General features: G+C 36.5%; 1 protein-coding gene across 2 annotated transcripts; it reads right to left on the reverse strand.

The window, feature by feature from the left end:
• Window positions 1-5,612: 5,612 nt before the first annotated feature.
• ifi44b (interferon induced protein 44b) lies at window positions 5,613-12,632 on the reverse strand. Of its 2 annotated transcripts, none has more exons than XM_048197843.1 (8): window positions 12,530-12,632; window positions 9,538-9,592; window positions 9,283-9,316; window positions 8,739-8,946; window positions 8,448-8,594; window positions 7,991-8,162; window positions 7,557-7,657; window positions 5,613-6,442 (listed from the first exon to the last, which is right to left on the reverse strand). In XM_048197843.1, exons 2-8 carry the CDS (start codon window positions 9,572-9,574, stop codon window positions 6,248-6,250), a joined length of 894 nt encoding a protein of 297 aa, XP_048053800.1. In that variant the 5' UTR covers window positions 9,575-9,592; window positions 12,530-12,632; the 3' UTR covers window positions 5,613-6,247. The 2 variants fall into 2 exon arrangements, with proteins under 2 accessions (XP_048053800.1, XP_048053801.1); XM_048197844.1 differs by having other exon boundaries at window positions 9,283-9,319; window positions 9,544-9,592; window positions 12,530-12,626.
• Window positions 12,633-18,892: the final 6,260 nt, after the last annotated feature.

Below are 18,892 nucleotides of genomic sequence, written 5' to 3' on the forward strand. Positions count from 1 at the left end.
TGGCAGGTCAATGTCGATGCGATATGGGGTTAGTTGGATTTATAGTTAGAGCTATGGGTATATTTATGGGCAGGGGCGCCGCTAAGGGGGGAGAATGTTAGGATGATTCTAAGGGCCCACGCACTTTTGGGGCCCCCAGAGATCGGTTTTAGTAGTAATAGTACTATTAGTAATTTAATAGAAATTATAAATGTATAATCTACTAAATAATTACAAATAAAACAAAATTACGGCTTATTTCTGCATTTTCCGGCAAAATGATCCCCCCATTCACTGCATGGTTTCGTCCTACGTATTCTAGAGCAGTATTTCCCAACCCATCCACTGCACCGCGCACTAATGTGCCGTGACAGCTTGTCAACTGTGCCGTGGTAAATGATAAAATTCCTAAAAAATAAATGCTACAAATAAGAATCATTGCGCTGTCCGGACAAAACCTTGTATCTCTTTATTTCTTCATTGTTTTATAAAATTAATGCTATGGTCATCCTTTATGTCTCTATGTGGGTTTTACAAATATTTAACCAATAAAAAGCATTTAAAAGAGGTTGTGACTAAACCTCATAACTCCATTGGCTCCTCAAACTGTCAGTCAAATCTCATATAACTCCGCCACGCCCGTGCATAGTTTGGAGTCAGAGATCTCTGCTTCTTTGCAGTGCGAGGGTAAATAAAGAACTGATGTTTACGTAAGTACAGTGTTTTCTTTACTCAAGAAACATAAAGGATAAAGGATAATGGGTTTTTTTTTCTTCTCTATTTTGTATGTCTTTGTCGTCTAGTTGAAGCATACCGTTTTAAATGTCCTGTGCATAGCGCTTTATCATATCATGAAATTTTAATCATAAGATTTCAACAAAATTAATAATAAACTTTATATACTGTACGATGATGAAAACATAATGCGATGCACTTACTACCTCTGATGCGACTGTTTCAGTGAGAGACAAAATATCTGGTCAAAAACCTTGTAACTCAATTTCAGCTTGATTTTCATAAAATGTTAATATTATATGACATGTGCAAGTCTTCTATATAATAGCTATATAAAGCCATAATACCAACTTCGATGACAGTGTTTAATTAAATACGAGTTTTAAATTTAAAGCAAGGATATGTAAATTTTTCGTTTTATCACTAACATCATTGTGTTCTTATTTGACTTAGGCTCAAGTTTAGCATTAAATGTGAGCACTACTTTTAATATAGGCCTAATAGTTTTATATGCCATTTGAAGCAATGCATGTGTAACAAGGCAGACTCGGGGAGATCCATTTGCAGCTTTATTAAGAAAATCGTAGTCGTACAGGCAGGGGTCAGATACCAGCAAAGACAGTGTCGGAGGCAGAACAAACTCAGAGTCAAATACCAGGCAGATAATCGGGACAGGCGGCAGGCAAGACAGGGTAAACAGTAAACAGGCAGAGATATCAGTAGGCAGGCGGCGGGCAGTCAACAGGGGTAACAGGCAGTCCAAGGTCAAACACAAGAGATCAAACACTAGAAATAACGCTCAGAATTGTAGCCGGGGCAAAACAAGACTTCGCAAAGCATGATGGGGTGTGTGTGTCTTTTATAGTCCGGGGGAAACAAGGTTCAGGTGGCAGTGTAATCAGTCCAGGTACGGGGATGGGAAATGTAGTCCAGGAATGGTTAGTATTCGGGCGAGGGTGCCCTCAGGTGGTGATCGGAGGGAGCCACAGAGGCCGAGTTTGTGACAGCATGTTTGTGCAGTTTTGTTTTATTTTAATTGTGGTGTTGGGAAACACTGGAATAGAGTCACTTTGTGAGATAAGATGGTAAACTGTCAAATTAGAGATGTCTTCGAGTTTGACGAAGGTCGTCAAAAATGAAAAGAGAGGTTACGAGGGCAGAGAGAGAGAGATAGAGATAGAGAGAGAGATAGAGATAGAGAGAGAGCTTCCTTTGCTGTAATGTTAGCTCTAGTCTAGTGTCTAATTGATTATTACAAGTCACTGTTGCAGTGTATTTCATATTGCACTTTGTTCATGTTTAATATAATGTAAACCATTGTTTAAGAATGTTACATTTTCTATGAATATCTGTATTGTATTTGTCTAAATACATTTACATTTTAATAATTCTCTTTATCTGCTAGCTAGACCCATTGTAGGTCTCTGACTAAAAACTGATACCTAGTGGTGAAAACCAAAAGCAAAAGTAATAGTTTTAGTATTTTACAGTTTTTACAATTAGTATTAGTAAATGTAGACAAAGACTTTTGGTTGGCTTGTATCTTTGGTGCGGAATGGGTTGGGTAGGGGGCCCAACCTCATTTTCTTTCATAGGGAACAAAATTGCTAGCCGCGCCCCTGCCTGCTAGAAATACAGTTCAGTTTTCATGAATAGAATAAAATGAACGGTAGCCTGGGTGCCAGCCCGAACCCCGCCCACAACATTTTTTGGACGGGAAGTTCGGTCTGGACTCGATCCATTGTGGAGTAATTATGCTCGGCTCCCAGAAGGCCGAGCCAATCAAATTGCCAGGGCGGGCTTTAATCGATGATGGACAGGCTATCTGCGGTTACGTAACCACCCACGTCATCAAAGAGCGCTTGGGTTGAATTGGTTTTCACCAACGATGACTGCAGCTGGAGAAGTAAGATGTTTAGATTCCGCTATCACGTCTGTAATAAAAGAAATCGACAGCACATTAATTTTAAAAGACAAACAAAGAACCGCAATCAAGGCATTTGTCGATGGGAAAGATGTGGTCTACGCCGGGATTCGGCAAAAGTTTAAGTACAAGTTCAACATACGTCACTTACTGCGTTGCTCTGATTGGTTGTAGGTCTATCCAATTGAGTGCAGAGTTTTTTTTTTTTTACTGGTTCGGTTAAGACACGCCCCATAATTCAAGTGCAATGGGGCAGTATCAGACTCACATTCTGCCTAGAATATGAGTATGACGAAGTCAGGCTAAATGAACGGCACTTTTCACGTCAGTTTGAGAACCACTGCTAGATATCAGCCTGCACTTTGGTCCCAGATTTAGTCAGTAAACGAGCAGTGCAATATAGGCACTTTAATTTAAGTAGAAAATCTCAAATGAACTCAGTGTAGAGAGAGGGCTTGTGTGTGTGGTTGCCAGATTGCAAAGATGAAGTAAAACGTGTTCTTTTAACAGAAGAGCTCTGATAGGGGGTTTAAATTCTGGAAATCTGGCAACCGTAAGCGTGACCGCTCGTAAAGACAGTATATAGTGTTTTGTCTCCTTTATTCGACAAAAACAAAAAGTGATTTCAAAAGAGTGATTCTGGCAAAGTGTTTAGTCTTTTAGCCACATTTCAGTCTCGTCTTTTTTCGTCAACGATATTGCACATGTAGTTTTAGATGAAATTGGTGTCGTCTCTCATAGTCATGGAAAAAAAGGACGTCAACGAACATTTTTCGTCATAGTTTTCGTTAACGAAATTAACACTGGTTCACAGGTTTCCACTTTACATTAAGGTTCACTTTCACAGGTTATTACTGTTTCTAACTCATTAATAAATGGTTCACAAGTGTCCACCCTACATTACGGTTCACAGGTAACTAATACTGTAATTAAATTTTTCATTATTAATATCTCATCAAGTTATGGTTATTACCTTATATTTTATTTTCAAAATAAAGTTTGAATTTAATCTTGATAAACAAGAAATCCGTTTTTATACACTGGGCATCATGACCTTTTTTGGAGAGTATCACGGGTACACTTCTGGTAAGCAACATAGTAAGAAAAGTGGCAGTCATGAGATATTAATAAGAAAACCACAAATACAACACCCTTCAGTCTAATTTCAGTTAAATAAGTGTTAATCAATAAATTTATTTAGTATGTCTAACTGTGGAAGACTCTTTAAAAAAAATCACATCTGTCATTTCTTATTGTATCTCTGTCTTCATTACATTGTTTTACAGGCTCATCTGTGGATTTTGCCTCATCCCATTCTGTGTCAGCGGGTTTCAAGATGCCCATCACACCTGTCCTTACTGCCACAGGCGCTTAGAAATATATGTCCGCAAATGACTTTCACATTCAACATTATGATCAATATTCACAAGCCAAAAAAACTTTACAGAACAGATACCACACTTAAGCACCACAATGCATTAAAACAATTATAATGCAAAACATATTTGCTTATTAGCTTACAAGTCCTATTTATGCCATATCGTAATTATGAGCTTACAAGTTGGAATCACATGTTGGAATCTCATAATTACGACTGTCACAGATGCTGGTTGCAGCACAAATTAATATAATCAGGATCTTGATGCAGCAGCTTTCTTTATTTAAACTAACTCAAAACTCCATAAAACTGGGAACAGAACAACCAGACAAGGACAAGGACAGACAGAGAACTGAGAGAAACACAGGGTTTAAATACAAGAACAAACAGGGGAGCTATCAAGATAATTAATGAGATAAACATAAAAAATTAAAAACCATAAACCAATAATGAGACACAAATGAACTCAAAGAGGGTAACCATGGGAACAAACAAGTGGCGGGAAACTGAACAAAAGAGAACATGTGACTAAAGAAAAACAAACTCATGTGTTGCATCCCAAATGACACTATACACTATGCACTTATCCACTATGTACTTATGCACTATGTACTCATCCATGTAGTGTGGGAATTGTATAAGGTAAACCCAAAATATATAATAAAAATACATAACTGACTTACTTAAAATATATGTATAAAAGAAGGTTTAAAGCAATAGTTCACCCAAAAATGAAAATTCTCTCATCATTTACTACCCCTCAAGTTTCCAACCCTGTATAAATTTCTTTGTTCTGTACACCAAGAAGGAAGATATTTGGAAGAATGTTTGTAACCAAGCAGATCTCACCCCCCATTGACTACCATAGTATTTTTTTTTTTTTTTTTTTACTTCTGTGGTAGTCAATGGGGGACAAGATCTGTTTGGTTCTGATGACAGAATTTTCCTTTTTTTGGCGAACTATCCCTTTAATAGCAAATCTCACCCACAGATATAGGAAATCTCAAAAAACTACTGCACATAGGCCTGCACACATCTTTACTGATATTATCATTGTCAAAGTTGTAAATGTCCTGCCTCTGAAAATAACAGGTTGAGTGTAACACTGAAATATATGACTATAAATGATTATAGCCTAATATAGATTAGGCCATATACATACAGTACCCTGATTATTGGCTAACACTGATTATATCCTGTGTGATTATGTAATTGCCTTCATCTACAGATTGATATCAGAGATGTCATGCAAATATATACCAACAGAATGGATAGACTATGGTAGGCTACTATATGTAAAGTTTCATATAGCATTTTAACCAGAGGTGGGTAACGGAGTACATTTACTTTGTTATATACTTAAGTTATTTGTACTTTTAAGAGTAGATTTAAATGTGTACTTTAACTTGAGTAGCCAAGAAGAGGAGTCAGTAGAGCATGTAGTCTTGAGATGTAGTAGGTATGAAACACAAAGAGAGGTGATGAGGAACAAGATGAGGGAGACAGGGGTCCAAGACATCACATTAAAAGAGTTATTGAGCACAAAACATAGGGATCAGACCAGAATTCTTATGAATTTTTTAAGAGAAACAGGGGTTTTTGGTACCTCTCGTTACTTTATTTTAATGCAATACTGAAGGCTACATGTTAAGATGTATGATGCCCCATTCACAAATGAATAACTCTTTTGAGTCAATTCTGTTAAAAGACTTGGTCTGCGTCTCAATGCATACTATCCATCCTAAATAGTATGTGACATTAGTAATTTTCAATACTATTTAGGGCAGATAGGGTGGATAGTATGCACATTGGGATGCAGGGTTGATCAAACAAGTTGGCAAAACGGTTTAAATTGGTTCGCGAATCAGTTTGAATGATTTGTTCAGTTCCCTGCACGCACTGAATCGTCTGAAGCGGTTTCTCACTCAGAAGCTTGAATGAAGTGGCAGCTGGACCTATACAGTCAAATAAAAGAAAATCTGCATATGCATCTGTCAGTTTGCATTTGAGGATTGTTTGTGGTCAGTTCAGCGGTTATGAGCGCAAGCACATGTAGGCTAAAGAGTTTTCTCTCTTTCATCTTTCAAATGTAGCAGTACACGAATATTACTTTCACTTTTACTTTGAGTAAATATTTCTAGAAGTAGGCTACTTGTACTTTTACCTGAGTACAGTTTTTGGATACTCTGCCCACCTCTGATTTTAACGGTCCACTTGGATAGTTTGACAGTTTAACTGTCCACTTGGACAGTCGCATTTCTTAACACTTGGTCCTCCACATAGTCATTGGCAAAGTTGAGAATATTTTTCAGTGCATCTAAAATCAGAATGTCTGCTGTTGTGTTTGTATTATTTTCCTCATGGTAGTTTTTCACAGGATAAATGCAGCTCACAGGAACTCCCAGTTTGTTAGAACACTCCTCCATCTGCAAAAGGCAATTGATTTAAAAAAAAAAAAAAAAAAAACAATGATCTTTTTGCTAAATACTATGTAGATGATAGAAAACAATAGGAAAGTACAAGAAACTGTAATGTGCATACACTGAAAGAGTGAGATAGCTGTCATTTGTTTAAAATGCATATTTATATTGGTAATAAAAATTATTTTATTTTTTTTTTGCCTAAAACACTCCCCAAAGGGGTAAAAATTGTTCAAATAGTATTTTTGCTTGACACTAGAGTGAACATATACTGGCTTTACTGACTGCAGAATTTATTGTGGGCTTTGTTATTTCTTCTGGTGTTTATTTAGCACATAACAAAAATATTTTGTATTTTAAAATGGCATCACAAACATTAAGGTCTTTCAAAGTTGTCTTTATATTTATATTAAGTAAACATTGAAATTTAATGCTGACTAACAAAATGCTTATAGTTTTATATCGCTAATTTGGCTTTTGTTTATGGTGAAATTAAGTTACGGACTGACATTAAGTAACCATCACATCCTCCAGCTGGAGTGCCCATGAGCTCCTCCAGAGGGCCCTCCTTTTGTCTCTGTGTTACTATTAAGGACTACATTGCCCACGATCCTTTGCCTGGACTCATTATGGCTTCATTCAGCACACTTGTGTATTACATTGTTTGCTCTGGCTTATTTAAGTGGTGTTTTCCTGCACATTCTTTGTGTATTGCTTTAATTTTACTGTGTCTGAGCTGTGTTCTTGTCTTCTACCTGGTTGTTGGTATTTTACTTGAATTATCTTAATCTCTGTATGTTGGGACCTTTGCCTGCTTTAGACTACTCTTTGGATTACCTCCATCAAAACTGCATTTGGATCTTCAGCCAAGTCTCAGAGCTGAGATTATAACAGTAACATTTTGGCTTGTGTCTAAAAAAATACTGATTATGTTCTGTACAATAAATATTTATTTTTACTTTGGGAAAATAAATATTTTGGACTAAAGTTTAAACCAAAAAATATATATAATTTGAAAAAAAAAAAAAAAAGCCCATAACAAATTAGGTATTTTTATTATAAGTTGGTCCAAATTGTTTTTTTCAGTGTATTACTTGGTCGCAAATATAAATCCCAGTACCTTCTGTTTTATTTTTTTGCTTGTGTAGATCTTCTTAAGGTCTTTTTTAACTAGTGGACACGCTTCATCCACCTTGGTCATGACTATGGCTTGAGGAATGCCTGTGGTACAATGAACAAGAATTACATACTGTATATTCCACAATACAAAATAAACTGTATTTACACAAATTATACTTTTAAGATTGTGTGTATAGCTTCTTTAATGGTCATTGTGTATTTTGTTATAGTTATTCATGAATCTCTGAGTAGTAAATTTTCTGCACATTTGAGTTTATCTTAAGATTGGCTATATGATATTGAGATCCAACAAATCAAATGGGACTCAGAACTATTACAATTTTTTTTATATATTTCATATTTTAAGAGCCAGGGATGAAACTTGTGCACAAATATGGTATTTTTGAGAATAACCATAGTTATTCTATAACTTACCCAAGTCTCGTGCTTTCTCCCGAACTTCTCTCATTTGCCAAATCATTTCCTCATTAATCATAGAAACAGTGTTAGCAGGAAGAACAGCCACCAGACAGTGAATCTTGTCTTTCAGAATGGGATTGTTGTTGTACTTTGGGTCTTCATCAGTAATTGGTTTTACTGGGTTAAACTGAAGAGACAGAAAACTAAATAAACTACAAGAATGTTTTGCATTATGGAAATCAACAACAATAGAACTGAAAAAAAATTGACCTGTAGACTAGTTAGACAACTTAAAATGTAGTATCACATGCATGGCACTCTTTTGCACTGAATCAGTTTTCCAGCATTTCTGGAGTGAAGTTTATCACACTTTTTTGAACAATCAGCTCAGGTTTACTTCCACACTATGCAAAAGGACTTTATGATACAGTGCTTGAATGAGAAATCTGAAGTTTGTATTAAATGCACTTACAGTATAACCATCGTTGATGTGACCATTTAATAACTGGATGATGTCATCAGTCTTTATTCCAAACTTTTTGTCCATACCGGCGATGTCAGTGAACGCGAAAGGAAGGAAGGAGCCAGCCCTCTCATTCTTGACTTTGTATGTTTTGCACTGAGAAAAAAGATTTAATAACAAATGAAAGTGATTTCATTCCTGTCATGGAAATTACAGCAGTACTTCTAAATATGGCTTTCATATAAATATATAATATCTATACATGTATCTAATATATACATTTAACATTGTAGCTTATACCTGCACAGTGAACGTTTTTTCAGCATTTAATGATGAATTTGCCAGGGCTCTGGTAGTGATGTAACCCTGGAGAGCACTATTCACAGAGTTGAAGAAGCTTGATTTTCCAGCACCTACTGGTCCATGCAGAAGAATTCGGAGAGGGTTGACTTCTTGGTTGCCAGGTTGGAAGTTGGTTACTGTTTTCAAAAGTTTTTGTCCATCTTCACTAGAAATGGAGTTTAAAGCGGGTGGTCGCTTTTGTGAGCATAACACATAGTCTTATATGCATAAAAGTATAAAATGCAAGATACGAGATGAGAATATGTTTTTAAAATATTCCAAGAATTTCTAATCAATTAAGTATTTGTATAATACTTTAATAATGCAAGAAGAAAATTTTACAAGAAACATGAAACTGGCATGTTTGCTGGCTATAGTGGAAAAACATTTGACTTCAGTTTGGGCTGCAATTGACCAATGAGAATATTTCAGAGATCAAATGTAAGAGTTAACGAATAAAGCATGTTCTGGCAGGAGAGAAAAAAATGTTTTTAGATCTTACCTCCAGTTTATTGATCTCCATGGCCTGTCATACTCTGTTTGACCAAAAATCATTTTTAGTCATTTTCAATTTTTATTTATTTATTTACTTAGTCACTTACTGTTAAATAACTATTAATAACGCTAGTCACTGTTATAAAAATAAAACTTCTTGGAAGAATTAATTTCAGTGTGTGGACATTAATCATTTTTTTTCAGAATAATATATAACCCTAATTTTTATTTCACTGAAAAAAATAATAATATAATCATTTACCTGGAGGAGGAGGTGGTGAAGAATTACTGGATCCCATCTTAACAACGTCTTTGTCCTGGAAGATAAAATATTGGTTAGCAGAATATTATTAAATCTGAAAAATAAATAAATAACGTTTGCCACCGTGGTTTTTATTGCTTTTATCTCAGTCCCTCCTAATGTCTCCTTCCCTCCCTCCTCATCTAAACTCAGGAATGGCCTCTGTGCCACTATGTGAAACGACTTGGTCACTGAAGTTTTAAAGGGCACCCATTATGCCCCTTCTTACAAGATATAAAATAAGCCTCTGATGTAAAAAGATGTAAAATAAGTCTCCAGTTTTGGGGGGTGGGCAAAAACCATCGGCAACCTCCCGCTGCCTCTCTTGACTTGAAGCCAACACAAAAATGACTTAAAACTGCAATTCCTTGACTGGCCGCTAGAGGCAGACTCCAAAAGGGAGTCAAATTTGTATCTCCCCATGTTAAAATGCCCAGCTTTACAGCAGAAAAAAAAAAAAAGTTTACAATCTGGTACAAAAAGTGGTTTTGGTCTGTACAGCTTATTTTGCCCTTCATGACAACTGTGAGGGGGGTGAGGGTTTTTTTTTTTTTTTTGTTTATAACTAATCAGTTTAAATTATATTAAGCCTTAAAGTTATGCATAATTAAGGGCGTGGCCACTTGAATGACAGATGGATTGCCACTGCTGTTTTAGTTCTATTATACAATGAAATTAATTACATGTCTATAATTAAAATGATTACCACTGTATAATATTTCTTAACACTGCAGTTATTAATGAAAATTAAGAGCAGCTTTACTTCAAGCACCGACTTTAAAAAAACAACCTGCAACACGAAATATATCTCATTTGCTTCAGTATATGTATGGGCCACAATGGAATAAATTAAGACGGTATCATCAGCATATCCTCGTGAGACCCAGAAATTTTTTTTTTTAATTTACTATTTTTTATGTCATTATATTGTTTAGAGCATAAGAAACAAATGAAAAAATAACATTTTTGAAAAATTGTATTTTATTCATATGTAATGCTATGTCCTCTTTAGTGGACACCAGGACTAAGTTGTTTAAAAAATAAAATGGCATTAAATGACATTAAAGGTCCCGTTCTTCGTGATCCCATGTTTCAAACTTTAGTTAGTGTGTAATGTTGTTGTTAGAGTATAAATAAAATCTGTAAAATTTTAAAGCTCAAAGTTCAATGCCAAGCGAGATATTTTATTTAACAGAAGTCGCCTACATCGAACGGCCAGTTTGGACTACATCCCTCTACTTCCTTCTTTAATGACGTCACTAAAACAGTTTTTTGACTAACCTCCGCCCACAGGAATGCACAAGAGTTGCGTTTGTAGAGTGTGTTTGTCGCCATGTCGTCGAAACGCTGTTATTTTCATCCCGCAGTCCAATCACCGGGTCTGATTCCAGCTCAGATTGATAGGGTAAAATTAAAGACATGTTTACAATAACACTGAGCGCGTGCATCTCCACGTTATGGTAAGAGGCGTGACCTTTCCGGGCAAGGAGTGCTAAGCTGCTGTCGAATCACAACACAGGAACCGCTGGCACAATCAGAACTCGTTACGTATTTCTGAAGGAGGGACTTCATAGAACAAGGAAGTCATCAGCCCGTTTTTATGACAGTGGAAACAGCGGTATACAGATAAGTAAATTATGTGAAAAATACTGTGTTTTTTTACACGCGAAACATGAACACATGTTATATTGCACACTATAAACACAATCAAAGCTTCAAAAAACCACGAAAATCGGGACCTTTAAATGACAAAAACAATGGGATTTTTTTTTTTTTTTTTAAATCACCAATCAATTTTTAGGTTTCAGGATTGTTTTTAAACAAACTTTGTATAAAGATGATTCTCAACTATGTCATGAAAGATATAATGGAATTAATTTATATACCATTTTACTTTATGCAATATGTAAAATAGCCATACATTGGTTTTCCCATTCAATACACTGTATCTAATTTGCATACTAATGTGTTCTTTGAGCAACATGCAATGAAAAAAAAGAAGTGTAATAATGGGAGTAATAATTGGCAACATTTTCATAAAAATATCTAATGATTAATAGGAATATTGATACAATTTCTTTCCCTATTCACTTGTTGTATCTCCTAAAATTCCTGATAAACATGCTTTAAGTCCTGGTGTCCTCTACAGAGGTCATGTATGAAATCAATGTCCTGTTTCGTAACAGAAAGTCATATTTTGATTTAAACCCCATAGCTAACATTTTCCTGAGATGTTGATTTATGACAAACACTTTGAAAATGAATCCGATTTAAATGATAATTCCAAAATATTATCATATTTCCATAAGAGTGCTAATTTTCATTTTCAGTCATATTAAGACAAAGTTGTTGTTGTCATGGTGAAACCTCTAAACATTTGGTGTCTCTGCAAATCCCTGAATGTGCTCCTTACAGGACGTCCAGACATAACACTGTGACATGTATGATGTTAGAGAAAATCACTAAAATGTAATGTCCATTACAGAGGACAAAAGTCTATTCCGGGTCCAAAAGGATATGCAGCACCGTCACTTTTACTTTCACTTATTGCACAGTACTTTCGTTTTCAAAATAGATAAATATCAAGTCTGCTTTTTAAAACAAAGAAAATGAGGATGGTTATATGACAGGAAACTGCTGTTTATATTGTTTAAGTATGTCAAAAGACACCTACACATGTCAAAAGAATTATATCCGATCAGAAGCGTGCGACATGAACGCTGAATAAACTAATTGGGTTGATGTGCCGATTTGCGGTAGAATAAGCCTCCCTCATAATCTACTGATCATAATGATTTCAGGAGAGTCCAGAATGAGTCAAAACTTAACTTTTATTTGTCAGGTCAAAATGTATCATGCCAATTAAACTATTAGAAGCAAATTCTGAAATAATAAATAGCCTACATAACATAAATTGTTTAAAAAAATAACGAGTAAGAAATGCATAGCCTACCTGACAGTGGATACATTCACAGCGCTGTGGAATTTCTCTGATGGTTTATTCACACAGGGTGTTGGTGTTCCTCTTGTAATTTCTTTTTTGCAAACCACACCCCCCAGCGACGACTCACGTCCATGACTCGATTTCATTGGTCAACTCTGTAAGGTTTATAAGGGCCTCTGTTCCAATATATTCGGTTCCTGAAATATTCTGTTCCACTGGGTGGCGCTTACGCGAATATTCATGATATCCTCCTCCTGTGGGCGTGTCCTTGAGACAACGCGCAAGTGAATGGAACTGAAAATATTAATACACGCTCCTCAAATTGCAAATGTTTAATAGATTATTTCGAAAAGGTAATAAAATATTCCTTTGGAATATAAAACTTTGGAGCTTTGCTTTGATGACAGTCTTCTTGGACATGCCAGCAGCTACTTAAAGAACGTTATTTTTGTTTAAAATATAATTATGAAATTATATTTCAGTTTCGTTATATTTAAAGTTTGACAAGGCAGGATATTGCAGCACAAAACCCTGAAATGTGTCAAAAATAACACATACTCAAACAACCTTATGTATCTGATTTAAAACAATTTAAAAAGCAGTCAAATAAAATAATTCTGATAATAATAATACAATTTATTTATGTGAGGTAATACAGCACAAATACACAGAAAAAAATAAAAAAGCTACTTTACAAGATGACATTATTTTTTATTATCATCACCAATGTCATAATATGGTTTTGTTTTGCTTTTGTGATGTTTCCACATTATGCTCATCAACTTGTAAAGTCACTGTCTGTTTCAGACTGTTTCAGACTTGGATAGCTCTGGCAGTGTGTGATCCGGACATCCATGAAGGCTGTTCCCGAGTGCCAATGTTTTAATATTTACCTCAGAACCTCACATTTAGCATTGCTTCTTTTCACACATTGTTTTGAATTTTTAAATGTCTTTTCAATTTTAGTTACATTCATAGAGTAATTACTTCTGTACTTGTTATAACATTTAATGTAATTAATATTTATATAGGCTACAACTGTCAGGTTTGGTGGGTGGTGGAAGGAGCGAGGACTCAATTGCAGGGAAGAGGGCTTTTTATTAATAATAAAAATAAAACAAAACAACAAAAACTACCCCAAGGGGGAAAACAAGACTTGACTTGACTTGACTTGACTTGACTTGACACGAGGGAAACATACGATGAAGAACGACAACGAACCAGCACAGGACTGCAAACACAAGGAGAATAAATAGGAGAGCAAACAAGGCAGGTAACGAGGGAGGACAGGTGGGGCAAATCAACCAATAATCAGGTAACAAGATGGGCGGGGTCAAGACAATAGACATGAGAGCACATGGCACAAAGAAACACATGACAAGCCATGTGCTCACACCAAACAAAACAAAGACACAAGCACATGGCCAATGAAGACAAATCACAAGCCATGTGCTTACACAAGACGAGACATGAACACGTGACTATGAAAACTCATAAGCCACGTGTTCACACAAAACAAGACAACATGAGAGCACGCAGCCCGTGAAACACGGACTGCGTGCTAACACAACACAAGACAAAAACACAACATGAAAGCACGCGGCAGTGGAAAACCGCGTGCTACACAAAACATGAGACAAGAGCGCACGGCAAGTGAAAGTACACACAAACCGTGCGCTCACAATTAAGACAGGACTGGGAGTGCGAGTGTCCGAATCCCGACACGAAACCGAAACCAAACTAGACACGAGTGCCGGGATCCGAACGCCACGCTCCCAACATGAAACAAGGCACGCAGACAAGAGAGCGCACGGCCCCGAGAACACTCGAGACCGTACGCTCACACAAAAACACGACAAGAACGGGAGTGTCAGAGCTCTGTCACAAAACCAAGAAATTAACTAGACCGAAGTGACAGAACCCTGACAACAACTGGATTTGTTGTAAAAAAAATAAAATAAATAAATAAAAAAAAACACCAATTAAGAAAAGTCCATTTTCAGGATAATATTTTAAAGATCATTTTGTACAATCCAAATAAGTTTTACAGATCTTTAGAAAGGGTTTTAGCAATGTTTGTCATGTTATTCAATTATTGCACATACACCTATAGGTCAAGCAAGGTCACAGTTACAATAACTTAGGACACTAAAGAGACCTTTCTATTGACTCTGAAAAACACCAGAAGAATGATGCCCAGGGTCTCTGATCACCTGTGCGAACATGCCTTAGTCCTGCTGCAGGAGACAAGAGGACTGCAGATGAGAACAGAGCAATAAACTGCAATGTTCCTAAAATGTGTAAAGGAGTCAAAACAGCGGTGGGAATCCCTCCATCACACACACACATGAAGATGCTTGAGATGGTGCTACAGGGAGACAGAAGGACAGCTGATTGTTTTTCCAGTGCCAAACCACATGTAACCACAAGTCCCACCAGGCATGTTTGAGAATGTGAAATGCCTTGATGGAAGATTGGAGTAACATCTCACAGCAAGAGTTGCAAATGGTGCTGTCCATGAGGATGAGATGCTCTGTAAAGCAGCTGGTGCCACAACGTCTGTGAAATCTGTTCAGTTTATGTCTCAGTTGTTGAATCTTTTTGTTTGTACAAATATTTACACATTAAGAAATTTGCTGGAAAAACAGTTGAAAGTGAAAAACTCAACAACAAAAAAAAAAAAAAAATTATGTTGCTTTGCAACAAAAATATGTACTTGGGTAAAGTTGGTTTTATATTTGCACATTCGGACATCCGTATTCAATAGTCTTGTTAATCACACTACATTGGACATTCAGTGGACATTCACAAGTAAATATGCCATTAAAACAATACTTGCCTATTTTGATCGACTGTGAAAAATGTTGTAAGTTGACAATCATTGGTTGTCAATATCATGTCGCTGCTTAAAATTGCAGTGGAACAGAATATTTCAGGAACCGAATATATTGTAACACCTCTTTGTGTGTGTGTGTGTGTGTGTGTGTGTCTGACAGCAAGCGCACAGAAAAATGCTCTTTTTATATAGACTACTTTTTTTTCCGGTTTTCGCACTATTTTTATTCATTTTACGTACTCTCTTTACAATTTTTTTTTTTACGAAGTTGTATATTATATGTAGGCTAACGTTTCATTTTGTACTTTTCATTTTCGTTTGTATTTTGGGTTTCAGACTTTTTTTTTTATTGCATTGCTAAGAACAATCGTAAACAATGCCAGGGGTAAATACAATTGAGAGTACAATTGCGTGTTACAAAATCAGGAAAATGCCATACAGACAGGGCTTGACATTAACACCCGCCAACCCGCCAAATGCGGGTAGATTTCAGCTGTGGCGGGTAAGACAGCCACTCCCACTAGCCACTTTGGCGGGTTGAATATAATTTCAGCCTACAGCCAAATGAAAAATAGCCAAGATCGTCGTATCACAAAATTACAATTCAGTCACAATTCTTTATCGATTAACTTGCGGTTAGTGAAGGCGGGATAGGCGGAATCGCGCTGAATGACACAACAGAAGCGCTCGCGTGCGCGCTTTCTCTGTCGCGCGCGATCAATTCTCCTTGCGCCTGAATACACGCACACACAAATGTCAAAATGCATCGTGTGGAGTATCTCGCGTGAATACAGTCGGCTATGGCTTACGGCTAAGTGGGTAAAAACTGGATATGTGTCAGTATATGACGTCCATGCATTCAGCAGCCCCCAAATAAATACCTGTCTGTCATTAAGGTTAATCAAACATCAAAAAATGTTAAATAAATGTATACATGTATGCTAAATAAACATATGTATCTGAAAAAAAATATATATTTTTTAAATTACTATTTGTAATTTGCTTCTTTGTTCTTTTTACATAGCCTAATAAAAATAACTATAGCCTACATACCTGATATATACAATGTAGGCTATAGTCTTGATTTGGGTGGTCAATCTGCATTTGTAAGTTTGAAAGGGTTTTAAATCTTGTAAATCAAGTAAAATGACTCAAAATCAAGTAATTTAAGCATGCCAGAGTCAACTTTAATCAAATAAAATGTAATTTCCCAACAGCAAAATTGTGGCCAGTGAAAATGCTGAGTGGCTAGTAACTTTGGAAAACCACTAGCCACAAAAAAGTTAATGTCAAGCCCTGCATACAGATGACACAATGAGACAGTTTTAAGGGCTTTGGAGTTGCTGGATGTAAAAAGAGTGTCCATGTAGGATTTAAGTTCCTTATAAAAAATAAAAAAGTAAGGCTTAGCACCCTGAAATTTACATTTATGTAAGAAAAATTTCGCTTGAAAAAATAAACAAATTTATCAAAAAATATTGGTCCTTCACATCTTTATCAAAGTTGTGCAAACCAAATAAAACATCTTTGTATAATAAAGAAAAACTTTGTGATAAAAATGTGCGTAGAAAAATACAGAAATCCTTCCAGAACAAATTTGTATATGCGCATTCCCAGAAGAGATGAGAAATAGATTCGTCTACAGCACCACAAAAGGAACATAAAGAATCAATATCAGGAAACATTTTTTTAAAGTAAAGCTTTACAGGATAAAAAAGATGAAGTAATTTGTAGGACACATCCTTAACCTTATTGGTTATTAAATATTTAGATGACAAAGTCCACACTTTCTTCCATGGGATATTAACAAATTGGCCATTCCAGTAGGACACAATATAAAGGAGAGAAGCAATCTCGTTCTGAAATAACTGTCTAATTCTCCTATTCCGAGCAGAAGGGTTGGATAAGAAACAGACATTTCCAATCATTGTATCAAAAGGATGAGCAACTGACAAAGAAATGTGAGATCTAGCTAAGTCTCTGAGAAGAGTTATTGCTCCAAGAGGAATAGCATCCATTACTATAGAAAAATCTCGTGGAGTAACAGGTATGTTATATTTGTTCAAAAATTCTGAATATGAATACAAGTGCCCATCAGCATTGATTAATTGAGAGACCAAAATAAAATTATTATTCACCCAATCTGGAAAAAACAATGACTTATTTTTATAAAGAATATCACAATTATTCCAAATAAAGTACCGGTGAGGACTAAAATTGTGTTTATAAATTAGGTGCCAGGCCAAAAAGTCTTGTTTATGAAAATTAGATAATTTAAGAGGCAATTTAGTGATGTTGTAATTACACAACAATAAGAAAGGGAGACCTCCCACCTTAGAGAAAACAAAATTAGGAAGAATATTCCAAAATGAAACAGGGTTTGTTAAATACTGTTTTAACCAATTATCAGGACTAGCGAGCTGGCAGTGGTGACGGACGCAAGAGCGCCATCAGCGGGAGCGTTCAGCCTCCTCGTGTGAAGACCGACTCGGGTAAAGACCTGCGACTCTACCTGCGCAACTCCACCGAGCAACGAAACCGGTAGGCACTTAAGTTTCTTCCCTCCTCTCACACTTTTCCTTCTTCCTCAGCATGTGCTTTCAACTCATTCCTGTTGTCTCTCGGCAACGCTCCACTAACCCACGTAAAAGGCAATGCTTCTAACCTGCGCCCTATTTACTCCTCTTCTAACACTAATACTCCTCTCTCTGTCTCTGTGGGTCTATGGAATTGTCAGTCAGCAGTTAACAAAGCTGACTTCATTCCAGCCTTTGCTACTAATTCTTCTCTTAATATCTTGGGCTTGACTGAGACCTGGATTCGTCCAGAGGACTCAGCAACCCCTGCTTCTCTCTCTAACAACTTCACTTTCTCTCATACCCCTCGCCAATCTGGGAGGGGTGGGGGCACAGGTCTTCTCATTTCTGACAATTGGAAATACTCGACTCATTCCTCTCTGTGCAACTACAATTCATTTGAGTTTCATGCTATTACAATCTCAATTCCTGTCAAAATTCATATCGTAGTAATTTATCGCCCCCCAGGCCAACTGGGTACCTTTGTAGAGGAACTGGACATGCTGCTGTCCTCATTCCCAGAGGATGGTAGCCCACTTGTAGTTTTTGGCGATTTCAACATTCATCTAGAGAAGCCTTATGCTTCAGACTTCCACTCTCTTCTAGCCTCATTCGATCTTAATCGGCTCATCACCACAAGTACACACAAATCTGGCAACCAGCTTGATCTCATTTACACACGCAACTGCATCACCGACAACATTCTGGTAAAACCTCTGCACTTTTCTGATCATTTTTTCATTACTTTTAATCTTCAACTCCCCATTTGTTCACCACCAACCCCGCTACCAGTTACCTTCAGACGAAACCTGCGCTCTCTTTCTTCTTCTGATCTTTCCTCTACTGTATCATCCTCCCTTCCCTCACCCTCACAATTCTCATCTCTGGATGTGAATACAGCAACAGACACTTTATGTTCCACATTAACTTCTTCTCTAGATAGTATCTGTCCTCTGTAAT

The sequence above is a fragment of the Megalobrama amblycephala genome, linkage group LG7 (assembly GCF_018812025.1).
Source record: "Megalobrama amblycephala isolate DHTTF-2021 linkage group LG7, ASM1881202v1, whole genome shotgun sequence".
Lineage (NCBI taxonomy): Eukaryota > Metazoa > Chordata > Actinopteri > Cypriniformes > Xenocyprididae > Megalobrama > Megalobrama amblycephala.